The sequence below is a fragment of the Topomyia yanbarensis genome, chromosome 3 (assembly GCF_030247195.1).
Source record: "Topomyia yanbarensis strain Yona2022 chromosome 3, ASM3024719v1, whole genome shotgun sequence".
In the NCBI taxonomy this organism is placed as follows: domain Eukaryota; kingdom Metazoa; phylum Arthropoda; class Insecta; order Diptera; family Culicidae; genus Topomyia; species Topomyia yanbarensis.
The window spans coordinates 104,443,338-104,458,675 of record NC_080672.1 but is presented as its reverse complement, the minus strand read 5'-3'; the positions used below and the strand labels follow the sequence as shown (position 1 = coordinate 104,458,675).

The following is a 15,338-nucleotide window of genomic DNA, read 5'->3' as shown; positions in this document are numbered from 1 at the left end:
GAACAAAGTGTGCATATCCGCCACAGTGATTTACCAATCAGTGACAATGTCAATATACAATGTATCCTACTTCCTACCTTTTCCCTTACTAACATAAGAGGGGAGTAAGCCGCCCCTAAATACGGCTTTCCCATCCCTCACTAACACCTGAAATGTAATTAAAAATGAGTAATCGGCCTCGTTTGCGTCTAAATAAACATAGTTATATAAAAAAATAGTCATAGTTACTCTGACAGGTGAAAATCTGAATAATACTGCCCAAGTCACTGTTATCGTACTTGTTTCTCATTTAAGGGACTGTTCTATTTTTAACGAAATGAGGTAGGTATTTACTCAAAATACCTACCTTCACTATGAGAAATCGGCTTAGCTTGGAAAATGTTGAACAGCTAACATATCACTTATTTAACTCAAAATTTGTAAATAAATGTGTGGCATGCGATTAGATTGACCAAAACTTATCAGAATTTTTAAATATAAGCAAAACTTAATGACAATAATGCTTGTAAATCAAAAACTGTTTGGAGAACAATATATAAATGTTCAGTTATTAAAATATCAAAAGAATGCTATGAAAAAAACCCGTTTTAGCTGGGAAAAACCTTGGGTACATCACTGGTCATGTATAATTAAATGTAATTTATTAATTAAAAAGTTTATAATGAACATACCCTGAAATCCATTCATGATTGAGAAAGGCACAATTGCACCGCTAGGTGGTTTAAAACAGGTTTTTTTACAGGGAATGAAAACGCGCATGGACACTTTTGTTAATCTTTGAAAGTAACGCGCTTTTTGATTTTTTTTTGAATTCGAGATATTTAACCCTTGTCTTACAATCAATGGTTGCGACCTAGAAGTTGCGTAGCGCGAGTTGTAATTGCGTCTAGCCATGCACTTGTGTTCTAATTGTTAATGAATACGGAAATAACCATTTTTCTTTAGCAGGGCCCAATTAGTTGAAGAGATCCTATCTGATTAAAACACGTGCATGTTTTAAAAAAACCATTTCACTGTACAATTCAGTACGGATCTAGCAGCAGAGATGGCCGCACAGAATCAAGGTTATTTGCGCAGATTGTGGCACGAATATTGTCTCGGTAGTAGCGTGTACCCTTCGCGATATCTGGCTATGCAGCAGCTGACCATGGCGGAACGGCTTTGGTGGGTTTTTTGGCTCAGCAGTGCCATTGCTGCTTGTATACTGTCCGTCGTTCTGGCCTACCGGCAGTGGGCCTCTAGTCCGGTGTATATCAGCTATGGGAACAACTTGGTTCCCACCTGGGATATACCGTTTCCAGCCGTGACGATATGCCCGATGACCCAGACAAAGGTGGAATATCTGAACCTATCGGATGCTTATCGACGATTGAATGATGACGTGGAACTGGAGAATTATGAGTATTGTGCATATTGAAGATAAAGGATCAGATTTTGTATTATTATTACTTCCAGATACGTGTACCTCCGTGCGGTGACACATGTATGTCCGATGGTTGACTTATGGTACACGTTCTATGAACCGTTACGGATGGATGTTATCAAAGTTTTACAAAGTATCGCAATACCGATGGAGGATATGTTCGCCGCCTGTAGATTAAGGAAAGTTCAAGTTCCGTGCTCTGCGATCATTTCGCAATCAATAACGCAATTGGGCATCTGTTACACATTCAATGCAATTTCCAGTGATGATTTGTTCAAGAAAGATAATCTTCAACGCGAGTACAGCTATTCTAGTGCTAACATCAAGTCGGAAGGATGGACTTTGGAGGATGGATATCCGCACACGGGAGATGCAAATACTTATCCGTTTCGTCCGATTGGAATTGGTAAAAAATCTAGTCTTGGACTCGTTTTAATTTCGAGAAAGATCGACCAAGATTCTTGTTGCAATGTAAGTTTACGTCTAAAAGCTAAGAACAGTAACAATAATATATTGCAAAATTTTCCCTAGGGTCCATTTAATGGATATTATGTATCCGTTCATCGTCCGGATGAAGTACCTTTGTTCCGATCACAATATTTTCGATTGCCGCATTTAAGTTTTCTGAGTTTGAACATAAAACCGGAATTAACATTTATTTCGAAAGCTTTGCAAAAGAATAACTTTGAGAGGTAAATTATGCAAGCTGTTCATTTTAATCTAGATTAATTTTTCATCATGATAGACGCCAGTGCTATTTCAGCGGAGAACGTGAATTAAGATACTTCAAAGTGTACAATTATAACAACTGTTTGCTTGAGTGTATTGCTAATTATACACTACAGCAGTGTGGTTGTGTGTCGTTCGATATGCCAAGGAGCGCCGAAGTGCATGTCTGTGATGCTTCTGAGAAGTTTTGCTATGAGGACGCTGCCGACGATGTTGTGGCCTCCTATGATGAGTTAAATACGACAGACGAATGGCAGGAACCGTGTGGATGTGTACCGCCATGTACTACCCTTAAGTACGACGTTGAAATCTATAGATTGCCATTAGATTTTAATTCGTTTGCTAAGGCTGCTGGGAATCTATCTAGAAACTATACAGGGTAGGGTGAAAATCCCACCGAGAAGTTTTTCAAACTCTCTAATGTTTCTTTCTCTATTGTAGCATTGAGCCTGCGATGCTAAATATAGGGTTCAAAAATAACTGGATGCTTCCCCTGCAGCGTCGGGAAATGATGGGACTCAGCGATATATTATCACATTTTGGTGGCCTATTTGGACTCTTGATGGGAGCTAGTGTGATCAGTTTACTGGAGCTGTTGTACTTTTGTTTCGTTCGACCTTGCAGGAATGACATTCCGGCTGATTCAACTGGAGTTCGCCAGGTGCTACCTTGGAGGCCCTAGCTAGTATTATTAGTCTGAAGCACTTTGATTTCTAAAAAATCTGTTTTAATCCACCTAGTGGTGCAATTGTGCCTTTCTCATTTCTCCAAACTATAACTCTGTGGCTGGTTATGTTCAATATAATTGTGGAAATGTCTATAGCATTTTTAGTACACTTTACACTTACACATAATGTCTCGTCAGTGACGAACCTAAGCAACCTGTCGACGGTGAAACCCTTGGAATAAAAAATATCATACTCAATTAGCCTAATCAGCATTACTTCAATGTTTCCTTCCTGTTTCCATAACTCTGGAACCGGAATTTAGATCGACAAAAAATTAAACAGCAGGTGATGGGAAGGTTGTATTTTTCATTTAAAGCAATGTTGGGGCAAATCGGTCTAGCTAACTCTGAGAAAAATGAGTGACATTTTTGACACACACGCCAGGGGGCAATAGGGACATGAAGGACAGGAGTCTAGAGGGTAAATGAATTCCCCCTCCCTGGTTCTACTGCGAGTTGGGGAGTTTTGCTAGGATATGGTGGGCTTTGGATTAGGCTCTTCTAAACCTCTAAAAAAGCCATAACTCCGAAAGCAGCTCCGACGAAGCGAGTCTGTGCCGCTTCTGCTAAGATTCTAAGATGCTGTTCTACTCCCTGAGTAAGGAAGGATGACACCGACTTGAAATGGCGAGTGGGCTAACAGCATGGCTGCCTCCATTCCAACAAAACCCTGGCAGGTCTCCGAGCGCGTTCGAAACTCGTCATCATTTGGTTGGTCGTACTAGGTTCGGTTAGAGCATTCCCGATTAACGCCGATCCGGCTCTGAACACTACTCCACATGAAGGATAGTGTCAACCTTTGCATGACCACTCTGCTGCTTTTTGGCAGCATAGATTATCATGGGATCGCGAGAGGCGACTATGACGGAGTTGGGACCCAATAAAATGGAAAAAAAGCAACTAACATAAACGGAGCAGACACGGCGAATCCGTTCACCAAAGGTGGGTTGGTGAGGTCACCACCACCAATAGTAGCTGAAGTCTTTCAGCAATAGCAGGAGGAAGAGAAGCCGCAGCAACAGCAACAGCAGCAGAAAAAACAGCTAGAGCAGAGCGGAATGAGCTACACCCCACAAGCGCCAAAAGTAGTGGCAGCGAAGCACTTGGTGGAGGAGCTCCACAAGTTTGTGGACACGAGAAACAAAGTCCATAAAAACATTAAGGAGATGGTCAGAAGAATCCGGCAGGCGCTACTGTCTGCCGTGAAAGAGTATGATACGGCAACGCAGAGGGCGGATGCAGCTTAGCGAGCATTTGCGTCGGCTAAGGCCACTATCCTCCTAGCCCCTCCGAAACAGGGTAAGGGAGAGGCAGATTGGAGTGGATAACACGCCAGTTCTCATAACTCCAAAAAGGACAAGATCCTCGCCAGGAGACGAAAGACCAGGCGGGTCAAAGAGGCAGACGCTCGAGGACGCTGTTGCTGCCGAAGGAAAGCAACAGGGTGAAAGCTGGAGTACCGTTGTAGGTCGGAAGGAGAAACACGGAAAATAGCAAAAAAGGAGGAGCGAAAAGGGGAGCAGAAGAGGAAATCAGAACCCTCGGCTCGTCAGAAGGCGTATAAGGGAGAAGCCGTGCTCGTCAAAGCAAATGACGAGAATACGTACGCAGCACTGCTCAAAAAGGTCAGAGAGGACCCGGAGCTGAAAGATTTGGGGGAAAACGTGTTAAGAGTCAGGCGTACCCAAAAAATGAGATGCTCCTCGAGCTTAAGAAGAATACTACGACTAGTAGCTCTACCTTGCAGGAGACAGGAAAGGCAGAAGTTAAAGCCTTAAGCCCGGAGATGGTAATTGTGTGCAAGGACCTCGACAAAATAACGACGGAAGACGAGCTGAGAATTGCACTGTAGCAGCAGTGTAACCTGGGCAAGGTACACATGACGATCCGGCTAAGGAAGGGATACAGAGGAACGCAGACAGCGATGATTCGTTTACCGGTAACCGCTGCCAAAAAGGTGCTGGAGGTAGGTAAAGTTACGGTTGGATGGTCGAGATGCCCATTGAGAGCCGTCCCACGAGTAAATAAACAAGCGGAGAAATGCTTCAAGTATTTGGGCATTTGGCAGGGGCTTGCAGAAGTCCGGATAGATTCGGGATGAGCTGGAAATGCGGGGATACGAGTCATCTTGCGAGAGACTGCACGCAGAGGCCAAAGTGCTTGCTTTGTTGCTTTGCAATCCAGGGGATGGAAATGACGATCTGACGATTGCAGATCCGTATCAAGTTCCCTTAATAACAATAACTGGGTGGCGGATAGATCGAGAACGGCGGTGATACAAGTTATGGGCAGATTCCCCATTCAAGAAGTGATAGAAGGTTCATAAGAGGGCTTTGTGGTCACCAAAGTCCATGGCGTCTTCGTATGCAGCTGTTACGCTACTCCAAGGTGGACAATGGAGAAGTTCAGCCTAATGCTGGACCAGTTAATCGAGCAGTTGAACGGTCGGAAGTCGGTAGTTATTGGTGGTGATTTCAACGTCTGGGCTGTGTAGTGCGGCAGTACAGTAACCAACACAGGAGGGTGTTTCCTGCAGGAAGCTCTAGCAAAGCTAGAAAAAGGATTGTGCAATGAAGGCTCTGTTAGCACATTTCGGAGAGACTGGAGGAAGTCTATCATCGACGTCACATTTTGTAGTCCTTCATTGACGGCGAACACGGATTGGAGAGTATGCGAAACGTATACGCATAGTGACCACCAGGCGATTCGCTACCGTATCGGTGAACGGATAACCGATAGGCGAAGGTGGAAAACCTTCAGCAAAGACCTCTTCGTTGATGCACTTCGGCCGAACGGCGACACCGAGAACGTGGATGCGAGTGACCTAACAAGATTGATTGTGGCGGCTTGTGACGCCACAATGCCGCGAAAACTGGAACCACGCAACAAACGGCGTCGAGCTTACTGGTGGAACGAGAAGCTTAGTGCGCTACATGCTGTTTGTCTCAAAGCCAGAAGGCGGGCTCAGAGTGCAATATCGGAGCCAGATAGAGAAGAGCGTAAGGCAGCGTTTTGGAAAGCTAGGGCCATTTTAAAACGGGAGATCACATCAAGCGAGTCAGATTGCCATAAGGAACTGTGTCGAGAAGTAGACTCCGATCCCTGGGGCGATGCGTACCGAGTGGTGATGGCGAAAATGAAGGGCTCGACGACGCCAGCCGAAATATGCCCGGTTAAGCTGAATATAATCGCCGACGATCTTTTCCCGAAGCACGATCCAACTATCTGGTCACCGACATCATACGACAAAGAAGAAGGAGAAAACACGGACGATCGGTAAGTGACTAACAACAAGTTTGTAGACACATCGAAGCGCCTGGAATCAACGAAAGCCCCCGGTTCGGATGTAATACCAAACGTGGTGCTGAAAACATAGATCCTAGCATATCCGGACATGTTCAAGATGGTGCTACAGAAGTGTCTAAATGAAGGCACCTTCCCCGAAATGTGGAAGATGTATTGCTGCCGAAGCCAGGGAAGCCATCGGGTGATCAGGCTTCGTACAGGCTCATGTCTGCTGAATAATAGGTTAGCGAAATGCACGGAAGGTGAACACGGACTGTCCAAGATGCAGTTCGGATTCCGCAAAGGAGTATCGACAGTGGATGTAGTTCGGACAGTGCTCGAGAGCGCTGAGAAAGCATCTAAACAGAAGCGATGAGATCGATACTGCGCTGCGGTCACGATAGATGTGAAGAATGCATTCAGCAGCACCAGCTGGGAAGCCTGCGCTGCAGCGTTGTACAGAATGAGGGTTCCTGGCTATCTATACCAGATCCTGAAGAGCTGCTTCCAGAGTAGAGTGCTGCTGTATGAGACGAAGGGTAGAAGTCAATGCGAGTTACAGCGGGCATTCCTCAGGGCTTCATTTTCAGTCCAACTCTTTGGAACGGGATGTAAGATGTAGTTTTAACACTTCGGCTGCCGAGGAAAGTGAAAATCGTGGGTTTCGCGGACGACTTGTCACTAATGGTGATGGGTAAGACACTTGAAGAAGTGGAGAGCTGGATGAACGGGGTCAAGCTGCAAATAGTTCACCACAACACGGAAGTGTCGTTGGTCAGCAACACCAAATGGGTGAATCGGATGCAGGTCGACATCGGAGGGCACGTGATTGCATCGAAGCATGCACTGAACCAATTGGAAGTGATAATCGACGACTGGTTGAGCTGTAACAACAACGTTGACTACGCCAGCGAAGAGTCGGCAAAACGAACGCAATAGCGAGAATCATGTTAAACTTCGGCGGTCCGAGAAGCAGCTTGAGACGTCTGCTATTTACTGTTTCGTCATCGATACTCCGATATGGGGTGCTGTGCTGAAAACCAAGCGGACCATGAAAAACTGAACCAGAGATTCCGGCTGATGGCCGTACGAGTCGCGAGTGCTTACAGGACAATATCGTCGGAGGCAGTTTGCGTTGGAAGGTTCCTACCTGCGTCACTCTGGCTGAGGACGTGGAATGCGGAGAAAGGAAGGTGGACCCACCGACTCATCCCAAATGTGTCGGCTTAGGAACATAGGAAGTATGGAGAAATGAACTTCGATTTGACGCAGTTTTTGTTCGGGCACGGATGCTTCCGGAAGTACTTGCGTCGATTTGAACATGCTTAGTTACCCCGTTGCCCGGAGTATGCGAACGTGCAAGAGACACCGGAACATGTGGTCTTCGAATGCCCAAGGTTCGAAGAAGTTCGTAGGGGTATGCTGCAGAGGAAGTGTTGAAGGGCCCAGGAAAGTAGCACCAGTGACTAGAAAGTCGCCGTGGAACCACAAATCGGGTTTCGCGAGACATTCCGCCGCCGGGGAGCTCTCCGTCGGTGTAAACTAGGTCCACCGCTGGGGACCAGTTGAGTAGTATGCGACGTAGGATCGGGTTTAGGTAGTCGGGGTGCCAGCGCACAGGACGTCAGGCTTCACCGGAATCGCCGGACCTACCTCAACAGCCTATCGGGTAGCTCGTGAGTTTGCTAAATCCACCGCCGGGGATTACACTGCGTCGAATACCTAGCAGTGGTTCGTTGGGGCGCCAGTGCGCCGGAAGCTACGTTCCACTCGGAATCGTTGGATGGACCTCAGCACCTATTGTCTGGCCGTTGGGGCGCCAGTGAACCGGAAGATGCGCTCCACTTGGAATCGCTGGATGGACCTCAGCACCTACTGTCTGATCCGTTGAGTAGGTTAGGCCCACCTGAATGGCTCACGGAAACGAATCGGGTGAAATCTATCGCTCGATTTCTGGACAACCTCTCTCACAAGGGAAGTCTTCGTCGGACTAGATTAGATTCATCGTCGGGGACTAGACCGAGTAGTGAACGAACTAGATTTTAGAAAAATGCGGTGCCAAATGGCATCGGGCAGGTAACCAATGGGCTGAAGAAGTTGTGGTGCTAAAAACAAAGAAAGATCGATATTGGGATAACTTCCTTCGCCGGGGAACTCTCCGTCGGCGTAAGCTAGATTCACCGTCGGGAACTACACTGAGTAGACCGCGACGAGACACCACCAGTCGCGGATCATCGGGGCACCAGCGAACCGGACGCCCTTCTCCACCGGAATCGCCGAACTGACCTCGACACCTGGATGGTTGGCTCGGTTTCGGGAAAACTTTTAGGTCCATCATCGGGGACTAGACCGAGTAGTTCGCAAACAAGTCGGAGGCTCAACGAGTAAGTGTTCCTAAATGGTACGAGAAGGGAGCTGCGGTGCTGAATGACACAAGGGCCGAGTCGTTGTGCTGAATGGGACAAGGGAGCCTAAGGGATCGGTAAATTAGACAATTTGAAGTTTACCGCCCATATTGTCTTTGTAGGGAAAGATGTCCCGACGGCTAGCTTTCCCACTGCCATGCAGAAATTGCCAGCCTGTGTGGATGGTAGAGAACTAGTGGTGCGTTGAGAAGTCCTGCTGTAACCCTATTGAAGGAACTAACTACTAAATAGTTGAATTTGAGTGGGTGGTACGCACATAAAAAATCCCTCCCCGAAGTAATGCCGTATCATAGGCTAAAATAATGCCATAAAGTAAGCTAAAAAAGGTAATATTATTTTGCGCAATATTACGAGCTTTTTATTGAAATAAACACCAACCACACAAACTTGAAATCTCACACCATGATGAGGTGAATATAGCAATACGAATTTTACATCTAGCTAAAATACATTAAAATTTTCCAAACTCCTGCATATCATTCCGCCAAATATTCAATTGCTTATTGTCAAGTTTTTCCAGATTACTGCCAAATGGTTTAATATGCTTTGTTTGATTATCTTCCCTCTTGGACTTGCTCCACATTATAACGGGTTTGATTACGCAATAGTAGAAAATCTCCACCAGGCTAAGAATACTAACGCCCATAAACAGTCCCAAAAGTCCGCCGCAGTTTGCCAAGAAATCCGTTAACCCAAACAGCTCATTGCGTTTGACCGGTATAAATTGGGCATCCTTCAAGAACACTTGCAAATGGGACACCTGAACCCTAGAAAAGATCAAACCAAACTCCGTTGTTTCAGCGAAAATGTATGGCCACCACTTGAACATACCCTGTCAATGCTTCCTTGAACATTTGAAACACCGAAATCAGTCGCTTCCACTCGAAAGAAGCCTGCGATATCTCCGTATTGTAGTGCACCGCTGTACACGAGGGGAGACAGTTGCATTCGTCCAAATCCTTCAATCTGTGATCCTCTCGAATCTTCACTTCCAGTTCCAACAGCTCTACCGTTGCTAGGTCGTAGCATGTTTGCATACCAATTCCGCAGATTCTTACATTCGGTGCCCTAGGCATAGAGAACTTAACGCATCCACATCGGTTTAGTGTAAAATTGGTCAAACATTCCAGTTCGCAGTTGGATTGAGTGTAGATGCGGAAATACTTCAAATATCGCTCTTTATCGAAAAAACACTGCCGGCGGGTAGGCTTGTATGACACAATACTTTCGGAAGTTTCAATCATTCTGGGAGTGACTGATACAGCTACTTCTTGATTTAATGGGACCCGAAAGTGTTGATTCAATAGCTGAGGATATTCGTTTGGCATGTGTAAAAGCACTTTGAATCCCTGAAACGAGTTCTGAAAAGAATGGAACATGTAGAATACAAATTCTTCATCGAGCTCTAACATCCTACACCACAAAGATAATCCATATCGCTTTCGTTGACTTTCAGCAAGGCAAACACTCCGGCTCTCAATCCAGCCCCGAGGGCACGTCGTGGATAGGTGTTAATATCCGTTCCCGGTCGGTAGCCATCATCTAGAGACCAATTGTGGGAGGAACGCGTTTCCGCTATATACCGGGAGTCCGGGTGAAGTTGATCCTTTCGCATGATATCATCACTAGCCATCATGTTGAAACTGTAGCAGTACCCAACATCGGTTAAGATCAGTGTAAATTCTTCCGCACATTCCAGGTTCATCTGGTGCCAACCACAGCTGACGAACATTTCATCCTGTGGAATCGACAATTCTTCCAACAGTTTCACGCAATCGTCGTCGTATGTTTGGTTGAACAGTTGATCATTAAACCCGAACTCACAGATCTGCAGCATTGCATGCAGTTTTCTCATTCTGAAAAGCATTAAAAATTAAAACATTACGAACATTACTACACCACTATAATTACTCGTCCGCACTAAGAGTTTTCCTCATTTCATAATCCACGCTAAGGTGGAAAGTCTTCGTGAAATTAAACACATCCATCTTCACCTTGGTTTCCGGACAAATTGTTATAGCCGGAAAAGGAATCTGGAACACCGGGGTCGGTTTTTGAGCAAACGTGACAATTACCGGTTCGTGGTCCCATTTCCTATACACTGTATAGATGAGTCTTCCACAACCGTACAACGAGAGCAAAAATACTGCGATCCACCAGATTTTTTCGATCAGTGCACGTTCCGAACCAACGAAATATTTTACACCGTGGATGGAGGTATTGTTGCAAAACTCTCTGGCTAGTTTTTTCGATTCCTGTAGGTAGCTACGGGTCGCCGGAGCGGGAGGCGAGCTTGGTTTGAATTTATTAGCTCTGGCCGCGTACATGATTGTTGCTGGGTGGCGCGTGAGGTGTTTGCTTGCTGATGGCCATGACTTTATTTTATAATAACTTCCTGAGGGATTAGATATGCAGCCATCAGATAGCAAGGGCACATGAAATAGTGTATAATTGGATGGGGATGAGTCTTTATGAATTGTTTATTGATGGTGCAGCGCATCATGGTCGGCAAAGGCTCTAAACATTGTTCGTATATCACTTAGTGTGGACTTGGTGAACAGTGTCACATATCAGATTAAATATACAGCGAACTATCATTTGTAAAAGCATTTTCACAGAAAATCATCGGGAAATGGTTGGCACTGGTTCAGCATGTTTCGAACAGAAAAGCAGGCCTCCATTTTATTGCCACGGAAATGTGTTTCAATTAGAAACAATTTATCATTGTTCGTAATATAGGGGAAAGTGGTCGGTTGCCGGCACCCCTACGTAGCTTTTCACAGAAAGAAGACATGGACATTCTGATAAATATCATTTGTGTGTTATATTAGCACGATCTTTTTGTGCTGATTGCTGAAGCAAACAGACTCAAATATTCTGTTCTATAACCAATATTTTTTTTGAACAAGTGAAACTCTTCCTAAAAGTTTTTTTTTTATGATTTGCTTAGTGTTATAGAAAGAAGTAAGCCGATCGAAAAAGTATGCGCATTGAATATTTACGATTTGAATTTATTCTATTTTGTGATTCAACATTGAATGGCACCGAAATGTTCGCCAGAATCAGTTTTCAAAAAGGTTGTCTAAAATTGGTTGTCGGCACCCAAACATGGTCGGTTGTCGACACCTCATTTTTTGTGGAAAATGCTGAATTCTCAATAACCTAATCAATATGGGTACATTTGGAACGGGCTTTACGAATAAATACCAGAAATCGATCTTTGGACCATTCTGAAAACCAAGAAGGCTACTTCCGGTTTAGCGTTTTACATTTACATGGAGAAAACCCACCTGGTCGTGTTTTCACCGCTAGCAATACAATCTGGTATATACAATACCAGATTGTCACGACTAGAAAATTTGGTGGGGTGGCGGGGTTACCCTGTAGAACCCCTCCCCTGTTGGCTACGTGTCAGCGTGGACTTCTATCTGATTTGTGTGTAGCTTTGGTAAAAAATGGACTGCCTGAAACTCACTCAATTGCAGTGAATGCGATCCGTCAGTGCATTAGCAGTGCGTAATATTCGCACCAGTTTTTCACATACACATATTGTGGTTGTGATGAAGAATGATGTTCATAATGCCTTTGATGGTAGTTGAAATGAATAAATTTTCTTTTCCCTTTGAAACTTGATGATTTTTATTCATATTTTTCCATTATTTGTAAATTTTCTTAGGGTGCCGTCAACCGACCACATTTTTCAAAATGGTAAAAAATATCATTTTACTAGATTATTAATAAATTTTTACAAGTTGACGTAATAAATTAAATTCTTTCATAAGTTTTTAGCTAAGACCTCTAGCTTTCCATTAGTATGCTTATTCCCATATATTGTTCAATTGGAGTAATGTTGCGATCCAAACACAAAAGTGTGCCGACAACCGAACACATTCCCCTTCATACCAAGGGCAGCTTCAAGTTTCATAAACATTCTATCATAAGCAATTCGAATGTTTTTCTGTTGTATATTAATGACCTAGGTAACTTGAGGCTTACTGGAACTCCAAGACTGTTTGCTGATGACACAGCTCTTTTTTATCCCAACAATGAATGTCAATAATAGTTATTAACTCGATCGATAACGATCTAAGTGTTCTCGACCAATATTTCAAAGCAAATTTATTATCACTAAACCTTTCCAAAACTAAGTACATGATCTTCCGATCCATACGGAAAACTTTACCAACACATCATCATCCCAAACTTAGAGATTGTACAATTGAAAATGTGGACTGTTTCAAATATTTGGGTATACACTTAGATCCTACGTTATCCTGGACACACCATATAAAATTTATCGAAAAGCGTGTGGCATCCTTCTGTGGTATTTTGTGGAGAGTTAAAGCGTTTGTTCCCCAGCGAGCTCTATTGAACTACTACTTTGCATACATTCATTCACAACTTAACTATCGGTATGGGGGCGAGCAGCGAGCTCTCACCTTAAAAAGCTACAAACACTACAAAACAGATCCCTGAAAATTATATTTAATAAACCACTTTTATATTCGACTTTGTTGTTATACTCTGAAAGTGCCCACAATATTTTACCCATAGCCCACTTATGTGACGTACAAACATTATTATTCATACACGACAATCTACATAACTCCATCGCGCAGCATAATATACATTTTACAACTTTAACACATTCTCGTTCAACACGTCGAAATAGTAACTTGCAACGCATTCGAGCAGCCACAAACCTTGGCCAAAAGCGCATTCTTTTTATTGGCCCTACCAAATTTAATGCACTTCCACTTGACATGCAGAGAATCGACAATCGTACCATCTTCAAGGCTAGATTGAAACAGTACTTTAAACATAGGCTTAACGAAATATTTAATTAATGATATTGTTTTGTAATTTAATGTAAACATCCGTCAGCAGTATTTAACTTTAATTTAATTTATAATGTGGATCCCTTAACAGGAAATCTATTTCCACTGGGATTCCACCTTAGTTAATTATCTTAAACTAATTGCACATCAATAAATGTCTGTATCAGCTCAGTTTGTTTTATTTGTTTTATTTGTTTTTGTTGCCATTGTTCATGGGCTGAGACAAGTTGCGTCCACTACCAGGGGGCTCTTGTATGAGTTCTTTGGTGTGGGGGAGTGTGGTGGGCAATTAAAAAAAAAAAAAGAAAAAAAGAATAGTTTGGTATATTTTTTATGAAAGTAAAGATTCTACTCAGCTTGGCAAATCAAGGATAGGTATGCGTGTATCAAGGACGTAGCCAGACACAGCCCCCCGCAACCAAATAGAATTTTTTTGAAGTCGAATAAAAATTAAAACTACCTGAAGTTTGGAGTCCCCAAAAACCTGTAGTGAATTTATTGGAAAAAAATAAATGTGGCTTCAATCTTCAGAGCCCCAAGGAAGATTCGCAGAGAAATTTTATTTTTCAAGACTTTTTTTTGATAACTACCAACGTAGCAAGATTGCATTTTGCATTGTTTTATTGTTTTATTGTTTTATTGTTTTATTGTTTTATTGTTTTATTGTTTTATTGTTTTATTGTTTTATTGTTTTTCTGTTTTATTGTTTTATTGTTTTATTGTTTTATTGTTTTATTGTTTTATTGTTTTATTGTTTTATTGTTTTATTGTTTTATTGTTTTATTGTTTTATTGTTTTATTGTTTTATTGTTTTATTGTTTTATTGTTTTATTGTTTTATTGTTTTATTGTTTTATTGTTTTATTGTTTTATTGTTTTATTGTTTCATTGTTTTATTGTTTTATTGTTTTATTGTTTTATTGTTTTATTGTTTTATTGTTTTATTGTTTTATTGTTTTATTGTTTTATTGTTTTATTGTTTTATTGTTTTATTGTTTTATTGATTTATTGATTTATTGTTTTATTGTTTTATTGTTTTATTTGGAGCAGGGAAAAGCCCCCTGGAGCTAGGTATCATTCAAACCCTTTCTCCAGCAGGCATAAAACCTCCCCATCTTTTGTACCAACAGTTTACAAACATCCAAATGATACATTACACAGCTTATTACTACAACTAACACTAAATGAACGAAGAAATGAATGGTGCTGCTAGTGTGAATTATTCTACATCAGGTCAGCCAGGCAACGCACCACCAACGCAGAGTGAAGGACAAGGCGTACCTGCGAATGGGTCTAACTCAAACAGGTGCTTAAACATTAGCCAGCGTTCGACATTGGCAGCCGCTAACTCTACGCTGTTGGGAACCCGAGACAGAGGTGGGACAAGCATAAACTTCTCCGGCACACGTCTCATCGGCAGAAATACTGATGACAGCGCAAATCAAGGTTCCCATTACACTCCACTTCCGCCCAAACATCCGCTCGAAAGGATACAAGGCAACAGTTTCGCGAATATCTCGTACGTCGGTTCACGTTCCAACCGCGTGAGGGCACCGGATGAACGGAGGCAACAGTGGAATCAGGAGCAGCGAGGAGAGCAAGCAACAGATACAAGATGTGCAAACGTTCGGGAAGAATACCATCAGCTGCGAGACGATCTGCTGCATTATCTTCTACGTCGCGACGTAAGGAGCGCAATCCACTGAGCGCATTGACGAGAGGCGAATGTTAAAGGCTGTTCACAACTGGCCCTTCAATTTCAGAGGAGAAAAGGATACGACGTCGTTGAACGTTTTTCTGGATCGGGTAGAAACTTTCGCAGAAGGACTAAGCGACGATTCGCTGCTGACATCGATCAAGCACTTACTGCAAGAAGATGCACTGGGCTGGTACGCAAGAGCCACGGCGCAG

The 15,338-nt window shown here is 43.2% G+C and overlaps 2 protein-coding genes across 2 annotated transcripts; one reads left to right on the top strand and one right to left on the bottom strand.

Annotated features, from left to right (window-relative positions):
• Nucleotides 1-1,045: 1,045 nt before the first annotated feature.
• On the top strand, nucleotides 1,046-2,834 carry LOC131687121 (pickpocket protein 28-like). Its single transcript, XM_058971169.1, has 5 exons — nucleotides 1,046-1,401; nucleotides 1,456-1,894; nucleotides 1,955-2,115; nucleotides 2,169-2,531; nucleotides 2,594-2,834. The coding sequence occupies exons 1-5, from the start codon at nucleotides 1,046-1,048 to the stop codon at nucleotides 2,832-2,834; spliced, it is 1,560 nt and encodes a 519-aa protein (XP_058827152.1).
• Nucleotides 2,835-9,041: 6,207 nt separating this feature from the next.
• Nucleotides 9,042-10,917, bottom strand: LOC131687120 (pickpocket protein 28-like). The gene is made up of 4 exons (XM_058971167.1): nucleotides 10,502-10,917; nucleotides 10,008-10,446; nucleotides 9,422-9,951; nucleotides 9,042-9,357 (listed from the first exon to the last, which is right to left on the bottom strand). Exons 1-4 carry the CDS (start codon nucleotides 10,915-10,917, stop codon nucleotides 9,042-9,044), a joined length of 1,701 nt encoding a protein of 566 aa, XP_058827150.1.
• Between the last annotated feature and the right edge of the window lie 4,421 nt (nucleotides 10,918-15,338).